General features: G+C 30.5%; 1 protein-coding gene across 3 annotated transcripts in view; it reads right to left on the reverse strand.

Moving 5' to 3' along the window:
- The window catches only part of LOC106677973 (zwei Ig domain protein zig-8), a 334,034-nt gene that overhangs the window by 18,118 nt on the left and 297,043 nt on the right, over positions 1-18,873 (reverse strand). For all 3 annotated transcript variants that reach the window (XR_010845080.1, XM_067053234.1, XM_067053232.1), the window contains exon 8: positions 13,502-13,718. Coding sequence is in view for 2 of the 3 variants with exons in the window: in XM_067053234.1 (XP_066909335.1) it covers positions 13,502-13,718 (217 nt within the window). In the remaining variant the exon portion in view is untranslated. The remainder of the gene's footprint in view (positions 1-13,501; positions 13,719-18,873) is intronic.

An 18,873-nucleotide genomic window follows, 5' to 3' on the forward strand; every position in this document is an offset into this window, starting at 1 on the left:
CTCTTGTACTGATATAAAAAAGGTATTGAACATCGGCTGTGATATAATTTTAATATTTTGGAATTGTAAAGTTAAAACTAATTGGAACGATAAATAGTGGAACCAAAGTTTTTTAAATTTTTTTTATTAAAATTACTATTAAATGAATTTTTTATCTGATATTTCCTATTATCACTATTGGATTGCTTGAATTTGAAATAGAATTTAAACGAATAACAATACTGTTATCTGATCGCAATAATTGGATTGTCCTAGATTGTAACAATCTAAACTTCTTATAGCTATTGAACCATTTAGTGCATATTTCCTGGAATTAATTTAATATTCCCCGTGCTTATCAGTGTTTTATTCTGTATTCCAGATTCCAATATAGATCTTTTTGAGATTTAATAATCTTTTTTAATTTAAATTTATTGTAAACAATTAGTGCAACAATTTTCATAATTTTAATGTTTTAAAATGCCGTAAATTAGGTCCTGGGATGGGATTAAATGCAGTTATGCATAGCTTTCATAGTTATTTAAATACTGTGTTCTTCCAAAACGGATTCCTAAGATTTTATAAGGTGAGGGAATGTAGTCCATTCATTTGAGTAGGTCTGTTCCTACAACCACTTCTGACTAGCTAGAACTGTACGGAGCATTCGCAATAAAGGGTAAACACGTGCTGTGCATTCTCCGTATAGTTCCGGGGAATCATAAGTGGTTGTGAGGGGAGGAGTTTGGCGGGAGAGAAAGTTTGCCACTGCGCATCTCTCCCCTCCATTTACCTACATGCAAACTCATCTTAGATGCCCTATACAAGTTTATATTAAGTAAGATAAATTTATTATAATTAATCGTCTTCCCCTACAATATCCTTTAATAATACCCCACTTATTCCTGTCGAACAGATCCGTTACTTAGGACTACATCTCGACAAACGACTGACATGGAATCCTCATACAAGACTAAAAAGACAAGAAACTGCTCGTAGATTCCGACTATTGCAACATTTACTAGACAAACGGTCTAAATTGCCAATCCATTACAAAAGACTGATCTACTTGACTATTATAAGGCCTATCTGGACATACGGAGTTGAGCTTTGGGGCTCCACTAAACCATCAAATTCCTCCAGAATCCAATCCTTACAGTCCAAAATCCTTCGTAAAATCCTTAATGCTCCTTACTTTGTCACAAATCAAGTCATCCATCAGGACCTCAATATGTTGCCGATTTGGCCAGAACCAGATACCGTTCCTTCCATAATAAACTTCTCAACCACCCAAATCCACTTGTTTCTAACCTGGCTTCTCCTTCATTACCTAATAATCCTCCTAGGCGTCTGAAAAGAAGTTGGCCTCGAGATCTTCTCCTCTAAAAATGTTTTTGGAGTTCTATCAATGGGTAGATTCTCCACATGTTTTTATCATGTCACTATGTCACCTACAGCAAATTTACTTGTTGTATATATGTGTATACAGTTGTAAATATCAATAAACAAATCATTAAAAAAAATAATAATAATAATTAATCGATAATATTTTAGGACAGCAGTAACAGAATAAATAATTATCTGTCTCAGCCGAATAGGTAGATGCACAAATAGTAGGCCCTGCTTCAACAATAGTAATTTGAGATATAAACTATAAACAAACAAGGAATTCGAAACTACTATAGAGTAGTAGATAAAACATTATCTATCTTTAAGGTTTGCTAGTACTAACTTACTTTGAAAAGATCTATGCGATCAAGGCATTCTTTCTTATTTAGTCCACTTACAGAAATTATTCCTCATGATAATTTAATTTACGAGTAAATTGATATTATGATGATGTAAGTTTGTTGTTTCAGGGAAGCTTTCATACTTCCTATTTCAAATCGTCTTTTAAGTACTTTTCATTAGATTTATGAACTATTACTTCAACTGTGTAATTTTAATTTCTACATAGTCTAAACATTCAAAACTGTACTTCAAAAGTACTCTTCTTCACTCATAAGCTCCAATTACCATAACAAATTCTTAACGGTAAAAATTGAATCAAAATCCTGCTAGTGAATCATTAAGATACCTTGGAGTTTACTGGTTGTGTTACTTTCTTCTCTACCTCCTTCTATAAGCGTCAGCATCGCTATCAACCGTCCTTCTTCTATCATCCTCTCTTCGTCTTTTCTTTCTACCTTTGTCTCTATCTTTTTCTCTTTCCCTGTAATAATCTCTTTTTCTTGAGTGACTATCCATACTCATAAAGTTTTCCTTATCCTCATGCTTTCGAATATATTGTACTCCTTTGTAATACCTTTTTGTTTACTTTTCTTGACTAGTTCGAAATCTTGGGCAGTCGGTCTTTTACACCGAGGGTTTTCGGTCTCGATAATTCAAGCTCTAGATCTCGCACACCGTCAGTAAAAATATCGATAGCCATGTTTTCCCGGACGTTTGCTGGAACCAGAACATTAGCCAATTCCTCCGGTTGAGAAACTTCCACTCTAAGCTGTTATTTCCCTGGATTTTGCCTTCTTGTTCTGAACCGTTCTCCATGCACCTGCTTCAGATGAGGGCCACACCATCTCTTTTCGAAGTAATTGTGAAAAGAGTTGAAGGCCTGACGTTTCTCACAGAAGTTGACATACACGTTATGAATAACATCCAGAGTCTCCTTTCGAAATGAAACGATTAGGGAAATCGTTCCTCTTTTTCCATTCCATCTGCCAGTTGAGGATGCTACCTTAAGCTACCACAGATTAGTTGCATATGACGACCCTTCGTTGTATATTGAAGGCTGGATCAGAGGTAGGGCTCCCCAGGCGTCTTCTTCCAGGTTGAGAGCATCCCTCTGTAGTGTTGATCGGACATCCGATTGATTGATCGTGATACATCCTCTGTTCCTAACCGGCTCTTTCAAGTCAATTTCAGCTTCAAGTCTTCTAATATAACTCTCCATTATGTGCACATTTCCACTTGCTTCCATGTGCTTCCTAAGTCCTTAAAAATATTTTGAACTTGATTGTCAGACTTTGTTTCAATTGCCAGATTTCCCAAAGAATTAACAAAAAATCTTCTATATTCGCTGCCTAAGCGCGTGATAACTGTCTAACATTTTCTTCTTCCAAATAACTGTATACTATACTTCCTATCTACAGTACGAAAAATATTTGTTCTCATTTTCATACACAATATCACGCTCCCTGATTGTTACCTGGGCCAAGAAAAAAACACAAAGAAAAGAAAAAAAAACATTTTATTTTATTGCAAAGTAGCAAAATATTCACAACACTTTAACTACCCTAGAGTTACTTTTTTTACACTCTATACAAAAACATCTGTTCGATTCATCGATAATTTCAATTATTATCGATCGACCAGAAAACCTCGTTACAATATTCTAAAGTTAATAATTTATTTTAATTATTGTATAAATATTAGTTTCTTTCATTCTTCAATTATGTAACTATTATTATTATTTTTTCTTATAATTTAAAATTTTTCAATAAGTAAAATATTATGAATAGTTAGGAGTGTCTTTTGTACAAGAATAAACCAATCAGAAAATAACACAAATAAGTTTTTAAAAAAATTATTTAATAGTAGCATCGTTTTGGCCTGAATTTCCAGCCGCCATCAGGGCTAAGAGCAAAGTACAAAATAACAATTAATGAATAACAAAAATTAGAGAATGATTAAAGTAAAAAATTGTACATAATGAAAATTAATAAAAATAAAGTAATGAAAGTAGTAGAAAATAAAACGTATATATAAGTGTTTAAATGTTTAAGTAAAATAATATAATTAAGGAAATAAAATGATAAAGTTATATAATGTAAAGAAACAAAAATATGAATATAGAATAAAGAAACAAAATATAAAGTTAAGTTAGACAAAATGAGTAATTAGCAAATATGACAATAATAATATGTGGTGAACATAAGTAACAGCGTGGGTAGGGAAAAATAAGTAAAGAACGGAGAAGAAGAAGGGGGTAAAAGAAAGATAAGAAAAAGAGAATAAAACATGGAACTCACCTACTGGTAGGAGATCGGAAATCTAAGTGAGCTCAGTGGCGCGTGCGGTAAAGGTAAAAAAGGTGTGGAAGAAGTTTGCTAATTTAAAACGAGTATTGAAATTTTAAAAAAAAAACTATATGATATAATGCCCTAATGCTAAAAAACTTTCAATATTTTGGATAAAATGTCCACTACTGCTAGGGCACCTAGGATTGATAGTATTTGCTGGGTGTACATAACAGTAGTCCACGCATATTTGAAGGCATATGATACACCTATCGCCATTAGCAATACTAATTGAATTGCATACTAGAAGCTGACGTAACGACCGCTGTCAATACAAGGGATGCATGTCTGTTTCAGGAGCCACTGTGTAATTGATACCTCCTTGCTGTACTGTGTTTGAGTCTTGTGTACCAAAGTAAGTTCATAAACTGCTGAATCCAAAACATTGGCATAGGCAAAGTATAATGTAGAATTTTTCTTAGCCATTAACTATGCAATTTTTGATCGAAGGTAATAAATCATGATATAAAATCTAATGCTTATATAAATATTAAGAAATATAGCTTGAAGAGTGTTCTTTAAAATAAATTACTTGTAAAATTTTGTTTAAGAAAACCTTTGAATTTCTAAACGTTTGCATAAAATAATGAAACGTACAAACCGTTTTATTCAATGAAATAAACTTAAAATAAAGACGATCATTAACAATTTAATATGGTTATAATTTTTCGATAAAGGGGGAATTATTTTTATAATATCTTGGTGACTTGATTTGAAAATAGACGGGCAATGTCAGAAACGTTGTCCAACTGTATAATACTCGTAAACCCCAAAACTTAAAAAAAAATAATTATAGAAATCGCAATATGATGATTCTTTCATTTTTAACATTCTCCGTTTACAGCAAACTGCATCTGGAATTACAAATGGAATCAATAGAAGACTATATAAAAAACGGTTCATGAAATTCCACTCCCAGTTATAGACAGTTAAAGAAGCAGTGACCTACAACTTGGGAAACCCAACCCACCTGGTATTAAATAAATAATAAAAAAAAAAAACCATTCTCCGTGTTTGTTTATAATTTAATTTCTTTTCTTTTTTTTAATTTAAATTATTTAGTTTTAGACGGAAAATGTACTATCAAGTTTAACTATTTATTTAGCTACTTAAGCAAGAATTCTAACCTTAATCTTAATAAGAGGAAAATATGGTCGGGAAAATAAATATATAAATAATAAAAGTAATATTAATAAAAATATGAAAATATTTGAATAGTTGATTAATAACTATGGAAAAAGGCAGTAGTAGATTGATAACATTATTATTTATATACATATAAATGTGAGTAATAAATAAATGATACAGTGAGTAAGAATGATATATTGACGAGTAACATTAAAAACCTTTAAATATCCGTTTTACATACCCACTACATATTTATAAATTTTATTACTGTTATAATTTTACATTTAATTCTTTTTATGTGTTTTACTCTCTAATTAACTGTTATTTCTTATTAACGTTCGTTTTTGACCGTTAGATTTCTGTTTATCTAACGTCTTTTGTGGACCTGCACTCTAACGACTTTTCCTACAATTTTAAACAGTTTAGCAATAATCTCTGCCTGTAACGGTAAGTTATTTCTCTCTTATCTTATATCTGTTATTTTCTTCATTTCCTATTCTCCATATTTCTTCTTTTTTTATAACGTTGTTTTTACATGCTCTGCTTCAAAATATCCGTTCTAACATACCCATTATATATTGATAAATTTTATTACCTTTTGGGCTCTCATAATTTTACATTTTAACCCCTTTTTATGTTTCTTATCTCTACGATCTTTTGACCGTAAGATTTCTGTTTAACTAACGTCTTTTGCCGACCTGCACTCTTGCGGCATCTCCTGCAATTTAAAACAGTTTAGCCAGAATTATCTTCCTATAACTGTGTTTTCTCTCTCGTATCTTATATTTCTTAGTTTCTTTCTTCCCTATTCACCATATATTTCTTCTTCTCCCTTGTTCTTTCTTTTAACAATATTGTTTTTACATGCGCTCTTTTATTAATTTAACTAATTCTTTGAACTCATCTATATAACTAAAAGGTTTTTAATGTTACTCATCAATATAACATTCTTACCCACTGTATCATTTATTTATTACTCACATTTAAATGTATATAAATAATAATGTTATCAACTTACTCTCTTCTCTCATAGTTATTAATCAACAAGTTTATATTTTCATTTCATTGTTATGTATATTTCCAAATTTATTAGTCTATTATTTATTTTTTTCTTTTAATGATGGTTGTTATCTCTTTTTGTTTTTATAGCTCTGATGAAGACCTGAAAATGTATCTTTACCTTATTCTAGATTTTTAAAATTATCTTTAGTCCTATCTGCAATTTATTATTAAGTCTCTTCCAAAACGTTTTTTAAAATTTTGTATATCCAATTTATTTTTTTCAGGTTTATCGTAAAAGTTAAATGCAACAAAAACACTATTTATATAATTGCTTATTCCTAAATATATATTTGACATTTTTCGTTCAGTCTCATACTGATACTATTTATTTTAGGTTTCTCCTTTACCTTGATTTTCTCTATATTAAACTATTCTATAACCTGGGTTTTATTGTCATTATTTTCCAATATTTAATTTTAATGATGAGATTAATTTCTTATCAGCTAGTGCATTAAAAACTGCTGCCGTAGTTTTAATTGTAAATAACTTTTATTGCACACTTTTCTGAAAAATAAATATGATGCTTTATTTATTAGGTATAAGATAATTTTTATATACTGCCGTGTACGGGGCTTCGGGATTTCTAAATCCGACTAGGGGTTCCTCGTACACGTATTATATTGAAATTTATTCATATAATCATGTATTTATATTATTAATTTATATTATGTATTTATATTATATATTTATATTTATTTGTATATATGTATGTCTATCGGTTCCTAATGGGTACCGACTGAAAAAGTATGTGCTATATTTAATTCAAACACTAGATACCATATGGACCCCCTCGCCATGGTAAGCTAGATATGAATACCTATAATTAATCATTGGAGTTCCTTTCCAACGGTTTTGTGTTCACCAATTTACTATGCTATTATATATGAGGTGGCATGCAGGGATTATTAATTATGAAGTCTTTGTTACATATTTTATATTTACAATTATATATACATTAGTAAGAATAATATTATGAGAAAGCATGGTAGACTTGTTTCCTTATACTTTAATTATTATATTATGAATTGAGAAGTACCAGTTGGGATCTTTGATATTTATACTGACTCTAAGTTATCAATTCTACTACTTGCCATTCAAATTACAACGGAAAAGGTCTTACTTGTTTTGGTACGTCGGTCAGCTTGGCGGTTGTCGCGGAAGAGCGTCCATATTCGCTTGGCTCCGTAGCCTCCTGGCTGCCGCTGCTGAACCCCCGCGAAGTGTGACAGCCGTTCTCTCTTTCTCCAGACTCTCCTTTTCCAGGTCTTCAAGTGTTCCTCGACCGTTTTCAATTCCCCATCTCTCCCAGACTGTCTCAGGTCTCCATCTCCCCCAGACTGTCCAACTCTCAGACTAGGTCCAACTGTGTCCCTCCTGCCCTTTTTGATTATTTTCTTCCCGCTCCTTCTGACTCCCCCTTTTGATTTCTGTTCTTTGATTGATATTTCTATGTTCAGAGGGGGTTAGAATGTCCAATGGCCTTCGGCGAAAGTCAGTCTTTTTCCTACCTTTTATATTTAAATTAAGGCGGCTTTCTTCTTTGACTGTATTTTCCCCGAGGTTTTTAAAGTTCTCATGTGTGAGATAAGGGCTGTTATGTATACCCTCTGTTATCTATATATCTCTGTACCTTACTTTTAATTTTTTGCCGATCAGGTCTCTGACTAGAACCAGCGGCCCTTTGTTATGCCGACAAAAGAAATAACTTCAAGTTAAAAAATTCCGGCTGGTGCCTCTCATACATATCAATACTAATCATTATTTTTTTAATAATTTATTTATTGTTATTTACAACTGTATACATATATACACATCAAGTAAATTTGCATTAAGTGATATTATGACATGATACAAACATGTGGAGAATCTACCCATTGATAGAACTCCAAAAACATTTCTAAAGGAGAAGATCTCGAGGCCATCTTCTTTTCAGACGCCTAGGAGGATTATAAGGTAGTGAAGAAGAACCCAGGTTAGAAACGAGTTGGTTTGGGTGGTTGGGAAGTTTATTATGGAAGGATTGGTATCTGGTTTTGGCCAAATCGGCAACATAGGGGACATTGAGGTCCTGATGGATGATTTGATTTGTGTCAAAGTAAGGAGCATTAAGGACTAATAATTATTAAATAATAAATATCGTGTTTAATTTTTTAGGCCTGATTATAATTTCTGATATTCTGAGCCGGCATTTAAGAGCGCTTAGTTCTCTTTTATAGATGCCATCTATTTTTCTTTAGGAAAGCTAATGCTTCTCTAAGATAAAACGAAATAGTCATCTCTTGAAAGCAGGAAGGGTAATATTATAAGACTTAACGGGCCAACAACACCATAAATAAAAGTAAGTACTTGTTAAATGGAAGGATTAAACCTTTATCGCTGAGGTTATCGATACAAATTAACTTCACTAAATTGTTGTCGATATCTTTAAATACCAGTCAAAGGACCACAAAATAGCCATAAGATATTTATTTCACTACTATCGCTGGCTATTTTTCTGTCTTTAAGCTTTATTTCTGAGGATTAACGTCCTTTATAACAACAATGTGCTACAGAGATTCAAGATCTATCAGAGATAAAAAGTCTTGGAAATAGTTTTATTAATTTAGAATCGATTTTTTTAATTAAAAGTATTGTTTAAATTTGAGTAATACATAATATCATTTCTAATTTAAATTTAACTTCATCATACATAAAGACCTTAATGTTCCCTATGTAACCGATCTAGCCCGAATCAGATATCACTCCTTCCACTATAAACTCCCTAACCATTCAAACTGCCTAGTTTCTAACCTTGCACCCTCTTCCATTCCTGACAAACCTCGAAGGCGCCTGAAAAGAAGATGGCCATTAAACCAGCTAATGTAAAATGTCATGAGTGCTACCAAGGGGTAGTTTCTCTACACGTCTGTAACACTCCAATTTAACTTAGATCAGATTTACTAAATGTATTATGATGTACAGTTGTAAATAGCAATAAATAAGTATTTAAAAAAAATTTAACTTCCAGACTTTTATTACTGGGTTATTGAAATCAAATCTGTCTTTCCTTATCTAATAAAAGGAGATTTTTTTGTCAGGTTCTAAAACATTGCCTCTTTACAGGTTTTATTCTTAACATTGTTGTTCAACTCATAACTTGAATAAATCAGTATGAGTGGGAATAAATAACATTTTATTTTATTCCAAAATATTTTATTTTACTTTACTGGTTTCGAATTCCCATATGCATTTCATTGAAATTTTCATGTTAAAATAATACCTGCTTACATTTATATAGGAGAAGAATGAATGGAAGGTACTAAATTAAAGCAACAGAGTAAAAGATAGTTGTTAATTTTATTTGATAGATATTCAAAAACACTAAAAGGTACTGACTAGGCTGAGAATAGGTCACACGAGGCTCACCCACTCCTATCTTATATCAAAAGAAACGCCTCCGAACTGCCAGTATTGCAACAACAATCTATCAATAAGCCATATTTTCCAACGATGCCCATATTTCACACCACACCTCAATAGCTTAGAACTAAACCCAAATATCTCAAAAACCCTCGGAGACGATGATAAGGCAATAGAATCGGTGTTTCGGTTTTTGAAATCACAAAATTTACTGACAAAAATATATCTTGATCGGAAAAAAAAATTAATAAATAAATAAAATAATCAAATCAAAAAATAAATAAAATTTAACGAAGATTAGCAAAATTAAATAAGATGTGGATGGCGTTGATGACCAATGAAGTTTGGCGCCACTAAACAACCAAACAAACACTATAAGATACGGGGCAAAGGTTATACTTGTTCTTGCAACAGATCAGCTGTGTGGCTAAAGTATAACCATAGCGCCGACCACCAACTGTTACTAAAAAATGTTACATTCTTTCTTCCTAAGTTTATCAAACCAGGCAAACTAAAGTAAATACATATCGATATATTTTTTAAATTATAATTTTTTTTTATTTTTATTAAAATGATATGGAGAGGTAAGGCTGACTCTATGCTGCTAATTCTCAGGACCTTGGTTCGTATCAGGCTGTGGCAAATAATTTTTTATTCTCTGACTGTAGCCGTGAGTCAATCCTCTGCGTTCTAGAGTCCTGCTGGTATCTACGTAGACTCATGAAGTGGGTACCTTTAATTGGGGGAAAATCTAAAGGTTCTGCAAGACCATGAAAAAATCACTCCGGTGCATGGCCATTGTTCTGGAAACAGTCCCTTACAAAGTACTGAACTTTTAGAAGAATTATAAAAAACAAAACAAAAAAAAACCTGTTTTCTAAACTCTTCGTAAAAACATACTCTATGGATTATTTTTAACCAATTATTAAAAAAATAAATTGTTCTGGTTATCAGATATGTACATATATTATATATTAAAGTCAGAAGTTTATTTACTCAGAAAGACTGAAATAAATACATAATATTAATATATTTTATTAAAAAAAAACAACCTAATGTTAAAATCAATGTGAAATTGTTCAAATATTATATTATGAAGGATTTATAATTTTTATTTTAAAAGACTTAATTTTTTATTTACTTAATTTAAAGGATTAATTATATATTTTTTGAAATACTTAGATCAAAATAATGTATTATATTGTTTTCAAAAGCCAATTATTAAAAAAAATTATTTGATTAAATAATTTTGGCATTTGCAATTATTAGGCATCGAAGGCCATTGTGTAATTCAAATTAGACGTTTTTTGTTCTAAGCTTTCAAGTTTTTTGTTTTAGCACTACAAAATTTTCAAAAGGAATAAAGCTAAGTCGAGAACCTTTTAAGGCTTAGGTTATAGGGCTGATTTTAAGTTCAGCTTCGTGCGTCAGTGGGAAGATGGTCGCTTTCCTTCCCTCGACAAAAATGTCCGCTAAAGGGAATTGCCACCATCCAGAGCTTAGTGGCGTGGCAATGTCCAACACGAGGGTATTAGTGTTTGCTATCAACCCATCAAAGGATTTGACGTGGCGTCTAACCATAGTGTAAGAAGCCATAAAAACAGTATAAATTTTTAGAATCTTTTAACTTTTAGTACAATATTTGGAACAAGTATATATCTATTTTTTTTTATTTCTGGGACATTCTGAATCAATCAAAATCCTTAGGACTTGGAATAATATTATTATTTTATATGCACTGAATTTGTAAAAAGGTGTAGCTATTACAGATTAGTAGTATAAAAAAACCGTTAGGCGTGTTAATGAAAATAAAAAAAACTATACTTTGATGAATTACATAAAATAATAATACATTAAAAATAAATATCAATACTAAAAAATACTATTATTTCCTACCATGGCTGGAGGTACGATTCAGTATGTTATATAATCTCCAAAACAGTAGATTCCAACATATTTGGTTTAGAGAATAACTTTATTCCAATAACACTTTGGTGCACATAGACTCAAATTACTTATCTCATGAACAAAACGAAAGTTCTGATTTGTTTGACAAATAATACACGAGTATTTTAGAACTCGTTACTACGAATAACACACAAAACGTTTCTATAGGACCCAGCATAAAATATACTACCCCGTTTCTAAAACTTACTTATTCAATGTGAATAATATAGCATGTGAGCCTTAATGTGTTCTTATAATTTGTCGTGAAATGGTTTTTAAGTGTTTAATTAAAATATTATTGTTAATTCACCACCTTTAGCTATTGTTCTCAATTTATTTACTAAAAACTTTAGAGTGAGTTTTTTTTTATCTGGCCTATTAAGTGTTGGCCTAAATGAATTGTAAGTCTAAAATATGTAAAGTTTTACTCGAGTTGTTATAAAAAAAATATTAGAAAATTATTATATAGATTTAATAGTTACTATTTAAATGAATATAAGGAGGGAAATAGAATAATTATTTTGTGAATACTTAAGATTAATTCTGAGATCCACCATTTAGAACGTTTTCTGCTTTCTGGAGATGTCGGGTATAAAGATTATGGTAATGCTTCCTTTCATAGAGTTAATATTTTCTTCTAATTAGTTCTAAAATCGTTTTTAAAGGACACGTGGAGTAAGTTGTTGGTCTCTTTGACTGCCTTTCATATTTGGAAATTCATTTAAATTAGGAAAGAAATCAGTAGAACACTTATTATTAAACACTTATGAAGCGATGAATTGATTAAAAATTTATAAAAGTATTACGATTTCAAATAACTGAAAATAATTACGGTGGTTGGGGTTGGTATGAATACTAGGAATAAAATATAATGCATTTCTTGTAACGGATTGAAAACTGCTAGGTGAAAACGTGTACCCACACTCCAATTTATTTTCGGGAATATTTAAAAAAGAACACTGCAAATATAATCTATAAAAATAAAAGTATGTATAAAAAATGTATATATGTATGTTTTATCCATAATAAATAATATATACATCTTTCTATAATATAATTATCTTTATTGATTTATTTCATTCATACATTAAAATTCGTATTCATCATTATATCATTGTGATTTCAATTCCATCTACTATCTATAAATAAATAAATTATACTATGTCAAAATTGTCTAAAATACATTTTATTAAATCTTTCGATTTGATAGGATTTTTGCTTATGATGAGCAAAATATTTTTGTGGACACGGCTTATAATAGTTTAATTATAACAAGAATAATATAATTAATAAAATGTTTACCTATATAATTAGATGCCTGGGCCGGCTACTACTTTTTTAACAGCACTCAGTGTACATCGAATTAATATATTTTTTTTTTTGGTTTAAATAAAAATAACTTCCATAATGTTAATGCAAACTAATGTTGTTAAAATACCTTTTGTTTAATTTTTTGATAGAACAAATATTTACATTTCGGAAAAGTATGTTTTCTTTTTATTTTAGAAGCAGTTCATATTACCTTAAACAAATATCTATCACTTTTTTTATTCACTATTTATCTTTATAAAATAATATGATCTATTGATGCCTAAAATCTAAAAAACGGCTATGAATTTATTTAATTTATAATTTTTTATTCTATATTCACTTAAAAATATAGTGTGTATTACTTTCCCCATTGATTAAAAGTGATAATAAACTGTATTATACCCCCATGAACTATAATATGGAACGGGTTGGGGCGAGGGTCAGATTGCTTGGTTCATTAGGTTGTGGGTTTGATTCCCACCTGGGCTGGTTAATATTCATTTCGCGGTGGCCCCGAGAAATGGACCTTGACATCCCCCCTCTGGGGGACCTATACAGATAGGTCCTCAACTATAAAATGGCTTTATATGATCTCAACTTACCATTGGACACGAAGACGTATACCGAGTCCGGCCTAGTGTTGCTTGCCCTGCAGGAGTAGTTTCCGGAGTGCTTGGAGCTTGCCCTGGAGATGACCAGCCTGGAGTGAGTCTTCTCACCTCCGCTCTCCGTCATCACCCTCATCTGTGTCTCTTCTTCTTCGTAGTTTATCATGTTGTCGTTGTGGTACCACATCACGAATTGCGGGGGGCTAGGGCTCTGAAACAACAGAATTTCCGTGAGTTAAACGTTAGAAGTTTGGCTTGTATGTTAGTAACCTTAATCTTTATTACATATATATTTTTTTGATCTGTGAAAATAAGAAATTAATTTTTAGTCATATTAAACATATTAATATGATTCACTCTATGAAAGTTGGGTAAGGGAATAAACTCGAACATTAAAAAACAAACAAAAACATGCGAGACTTTCGTGCATTAGAAGTAAACCTTCTTAGGGTCTAGCTTTTTTATTTTTTTATTATTATTTCAGGATATTTATTTCCTCTTAATACTATTATTAGTACAATCTGAGGGCTAATTAGAGTTTATATATTATCTTTAGCAAATAAATACTAAATTTAGAAGCAACATAATGAAGCATATTTTTATCACGGTTGAGTGTTATTGTATATATTAGTTGTCACGAATCTGAGCCATAAACTAATAGTGTGATTCATACATTAAAAATGTTATCAATTAATCATTGAGTTTGTAAAAAGAATAAACTTAAAACAAGTATTAAACAATTGAGGATTTGGGAATAAATATTTATACGAATTCTTTTCTTCAGGACAAAATGTTGATTCTAAAGACGTGAGAAATTGGGCTGTTGAGCCTAAAAGGCAGAGCGTTAAAAGCGTTATCTATTGCAATTAGAAACCTTTTAAAGTTCTTGCACTTCGTGAACTTTAAATCTTTTTTAAGACGGGTTTCTAACCTTTTTTTTAACCTACTCCGTCTGCCTCAATAATAATCATCTAAATATACAGGATAGCCTGTTCAATAATGATTCCTTTTAACTGTTTATTACATAATTAATAATTATGTGTGTGTTTTTAGATTTCTCTGGGCTTTATTATAAAAAAGTGTTACTAAGATTTTAGCTATGCAATGAAATTATGTATTCAAAAGAGATCATGTTCATTTTAAAGTTTTTTTTTCTGATTATAGTGATGGAGATTTTTTTAAAGTTAGTTATTTAGCAAAATCATTGAAATATAAAAAAAATTAAGTTTGCTGTCGATGTTTTACATATGATTTTAAGAATTAAGTTTGCAAATGGACAAAGATTTTTCCGAAATGTTATCCAATAAATAAATAAAGGGTAAATGTCTTAAGGGTTTTTATTTCTCCAATATGTATAACCTTAAAAACTACACTACTATTTAGAATATTATAAGTTGTAATTTAATTATTTATGGAATATTGCACTTAAGGTAGAGAATATTGTCAAACAAATTTCTGTTTATTATGATTTTTTTTCTTAATTAAGCTGTTTATTAAATATCCTGAACTATTTTTTAGAACAGCAAGTTAAATTTATTTGTCGATTAAGATATATCATCAAATATTATATTTAAAAAATAATATATTTAATATTATTGACCCACAAGTCAAGAATTTCGTTTAGAGAAATATAAGTTTACTGGTGTTTTATTTTATGTTAATAACTTAAACTATGAGTGCATATTTATTTTTTAAATGTTTCTTAATAAACAGTCCTTTTTACGTTTAACAAACAAAACGTCTTAACGAAATATAAACTTCTATATCAACATCTCCGACCAGAAGTCCCTAAAACTTTCATGTCTGAAGCGAAGTAGAAACCCATATTGGTTCACTTCCACTTAATGCCCTCGCTCTACCACATAAACTCTTTAACTTTGAGCCTAAATTAAAGTTTTTTAAAAACTTTTTTACTATCTTTACAAAAGTCGGAGATTTTCAACTTCAGGAGAATTTTTGGTTATTGTTATTTCATTATTAAACTTGATATGGTAAAAAAAATTATTTAGCACATAGCAGAAACTGTTTCGTACTTGTTACAATTAAAATTTCAAAAGATAAGGACAAAGAAGAAACATTGTTAAAACATAAAAAATAATCAAAGGTAGAAATATAAATGACCATATTGGCCTGTATTTTTTTTAACTCCATATAATTATCCATTATACTATTATTAGAATTAGCAATATATGTATCTGCTTAATAATAGTTATTATTGGATCCTTATATTAATCATATTCTAAATATGAATATCATCTTGTTTTATTCTCAGTATTATATCAAATCACACATTGTAATATATTTTCATGTGTTGGTTTTATCTAACACTAATACTTCGAGAGTCTCTGAACTACAACCTGGATTTATACTTCTCGTTATATCCAAAATGCGCAAAAAATTATCGAGATGGGTAAAAGAATAAAGGCCACAGGTATAGACATCCTACCAACAGAACTCTTCAAAGTTGGTAGAGAACTTCTAAGGGCCAAGTTACTAGAATAGATCTAGAAAAAAATTGGAGGAGAAGATACCGGAGGTCTGGAACACAGGTCTGGTCTGTAACATCATAGAAAAGGATGTAGTATTAAATAGAGGTATAACACTCTTCCGCCTATAAATAAAGATATACTCTTCAATCGGACATATCCGTTTTATGAAAATATAATAAGCGACAACCACCTGTTTGGTTCTCCCAATAGAGATGGGATGTAGTCAGCATATACACGCCTTACTTGTTGTCTTAAAAATAACCTTTGATCCAATGGACAGATATTGTCTTTGGAAGATCACGACAGAGGTAGTCCTCAGAGAAATTCGTGAGATTGACAAAGGCATGTACAAACAGTCCTAAATGATGAATCCCAATACAAGGAGAAGTATCAGAAGTTTTTGGAGCTAGAAAATGACAAGATGGACTCTTTCTAATGTCATTCAAATTAAAGGGACAGGTAATGAGAAGAACATCACGTGTAAATGGAGAGGAGCTAGGATAAACTAAAAATCCTATGCGGACGAAATCGCAGACCTTAAATGTAACTAAGAGCATACGGAAAGACTCGTTTATCAGAGTCATCTAAGAGAATCCCAGAAAATCGGCGTACAAGTAATTCAATACTAAATAAAATATATTATAGTTGACGGAATAATTCACCATAATAATTGATTTCGCGTGAATGGCAAATCATCTCTGTAAGTATGCTGTTTCAAATACTTCGGTTCCACAATAATTTAAATACGTGATTAACTGATAGAGGATAAACCAATGCATTGCAAGGGTAAAAGACCCTTATTCTCTCTTTCAAGCATATTGAAATCATGAATAATCTCTAGAAATCGTAAGCTAAGGTGGTATGATATGATAAAGCCAGGATCGGATATACGGCTCTGACCCAGGAAGCAGAATCGAGACATTTAAAAGAAAATTTCTCCGCATAATAAGAAGTCATCTTGCATTAGAACCTTGAAACGTGAATTTCTTTGCCATGAAGTCATTATCGCATGAAATAAAGGCTTCGAGGTTTAGATGGGCGGAGCATATGGCTCGACAATCCATCTGGACTTCTCTGCACAACAATAACATACATAAAAATGAAAAAGGATAAAAATGCGAAACCGAAAAAAGTATAAAAACTATATATATATTCTTTCGGTTAGGACAATAGATCTTCAAGATCGTTGGCCGCGCGTAATAGATATATTACTTGCTGAAGCACTATTGCCCGCAGGGAGTAACCCAACCTTATGTTGCCGCCCACTAAATCTCCCGATATTTTTGTTAATTATCTAATTTTAATAATTTCCAACAACTTTCCAGTAAAATAGTACATTAAAACACATCTTTGTACATACAACATTTTGATTTAATTTGGTCGATATCATTTCTGTTTTGATTTATTTTTTTATTATATTGCTTGTATTTCGTTTTTATTTTATATTTTTAAAGGTTGTTTTTTAAAACACCGTTTTTTTTTCTCTTATATTTCTAGTAGTTATTCTCTTCGACCAGTAATTGATTCTCGGATTTCTTTAATGATTTTTAGAATGTAGTACGGATTCATACATTCTACCATTAGTTTTTTTTAAATATATAAATACTTCTATTTATTGATAGATATTACAATCTACCACACGGTTGTGGGCAATAGGTAATAATGATGATGATCTCATACATTCTAAAATAAATAAATGAATGAAAAAAAAATCTCTTAAAATATATAAAAACAGAAAAATAAACAAAATGAACATAATCACACTATGTGAAATAAATAAATAAAATAAACATTCTACCATTAATTTTTTTTTTACTTTTAAATTCAAAATAAAACAGAGATATCAACCCATTAAAGAGGCATTTCCTTTCATTTATACTTTATGCAAGCAAACGTATTTTTAGCCTATTCCGACTTCTACTGATGGGTTAAAATATCACAAGGCCACATTCTGGACCAAAGTAATCTTCTTCTAAGTAACATTAAAAGTTAAAAATATGTTATTTCAACACTACGATATCAATGCTTTGGTAGGGATGATAAAAAAAAAAATCAGTGATTATCTGGGCATTGCAATAAAATAAGTTGAAACATACAATATAACAAAATAGTTAGATTTCTCCATAGTATACTTCAAAATTTTATAACTTATGTGCTTATAATTATGTTTTTTTTCAATCTACATACATAGTATTCAATAAATATGTATGAATTGTCGTTTATTTTCATAAATTATTCCAATTTAATTTTTTGATTCGATAATGAAAAGTTGCATACAAACATCATATGTATTCATTTTAGTCTGTACTATCTGAATATATAAAACATAGAAGAAAATATTAAAGAGAGATAAGCTGGTAAACAGAAGATTATATCAACACTAGACACAAACTACACCGGAATAGATAAGATTACTATTCGTTCCAGGTAACATTTGGTCTTTTTGTTTGTTCCCAGCTATAAATAAATACTAAATATTTTAGTATTCAATGATAATATTTCTGTTTTGTTTATTAAATTAATATAATAAATTATAGATAGAATATAATTTGTATTGGAATAAAACTAAGGATACTAAGTTGGGGTCTTCGATTTCAATAAGATCTTTTTTCATTTTTCAATGTGTTTTTTGCTAAATAATTGAAATCATGGAGCTAAGAGTTGCTTTAGTTAAATGGCTCTAAATTATATCTACGCTTCATGTGGATTGGTGCCAAATTATAAACTACATAAAATAGCACAAACCCGACATCTGTAAACAAATTTACATCTGTAATTAAAACCCTACCCAAAAAGAACAATAGTGCAATGCCACAATTGCCAAGAGTATGGCCACACTAAACATTATTGCCATCACTTACCTAGGTGCGTCAAGTG

Source organism: Halyomorpha halys, unplaced genomic scaffold (assembly GCF_000696795.3).
Source record: "Halyomorpha halys isolate HHAL.00 unplaced genomic scaffold, Hhal_1.1 Scaffold116.1, whole genome shotgun sequence".
Taxonomy (NCBI): domain Eukaryota; kingdom Metazoa; phylum Arthropoda; class Insecta; order Hemiptera; family Pentatomidae; genus Halyomorpha; species Halyomorpha halys.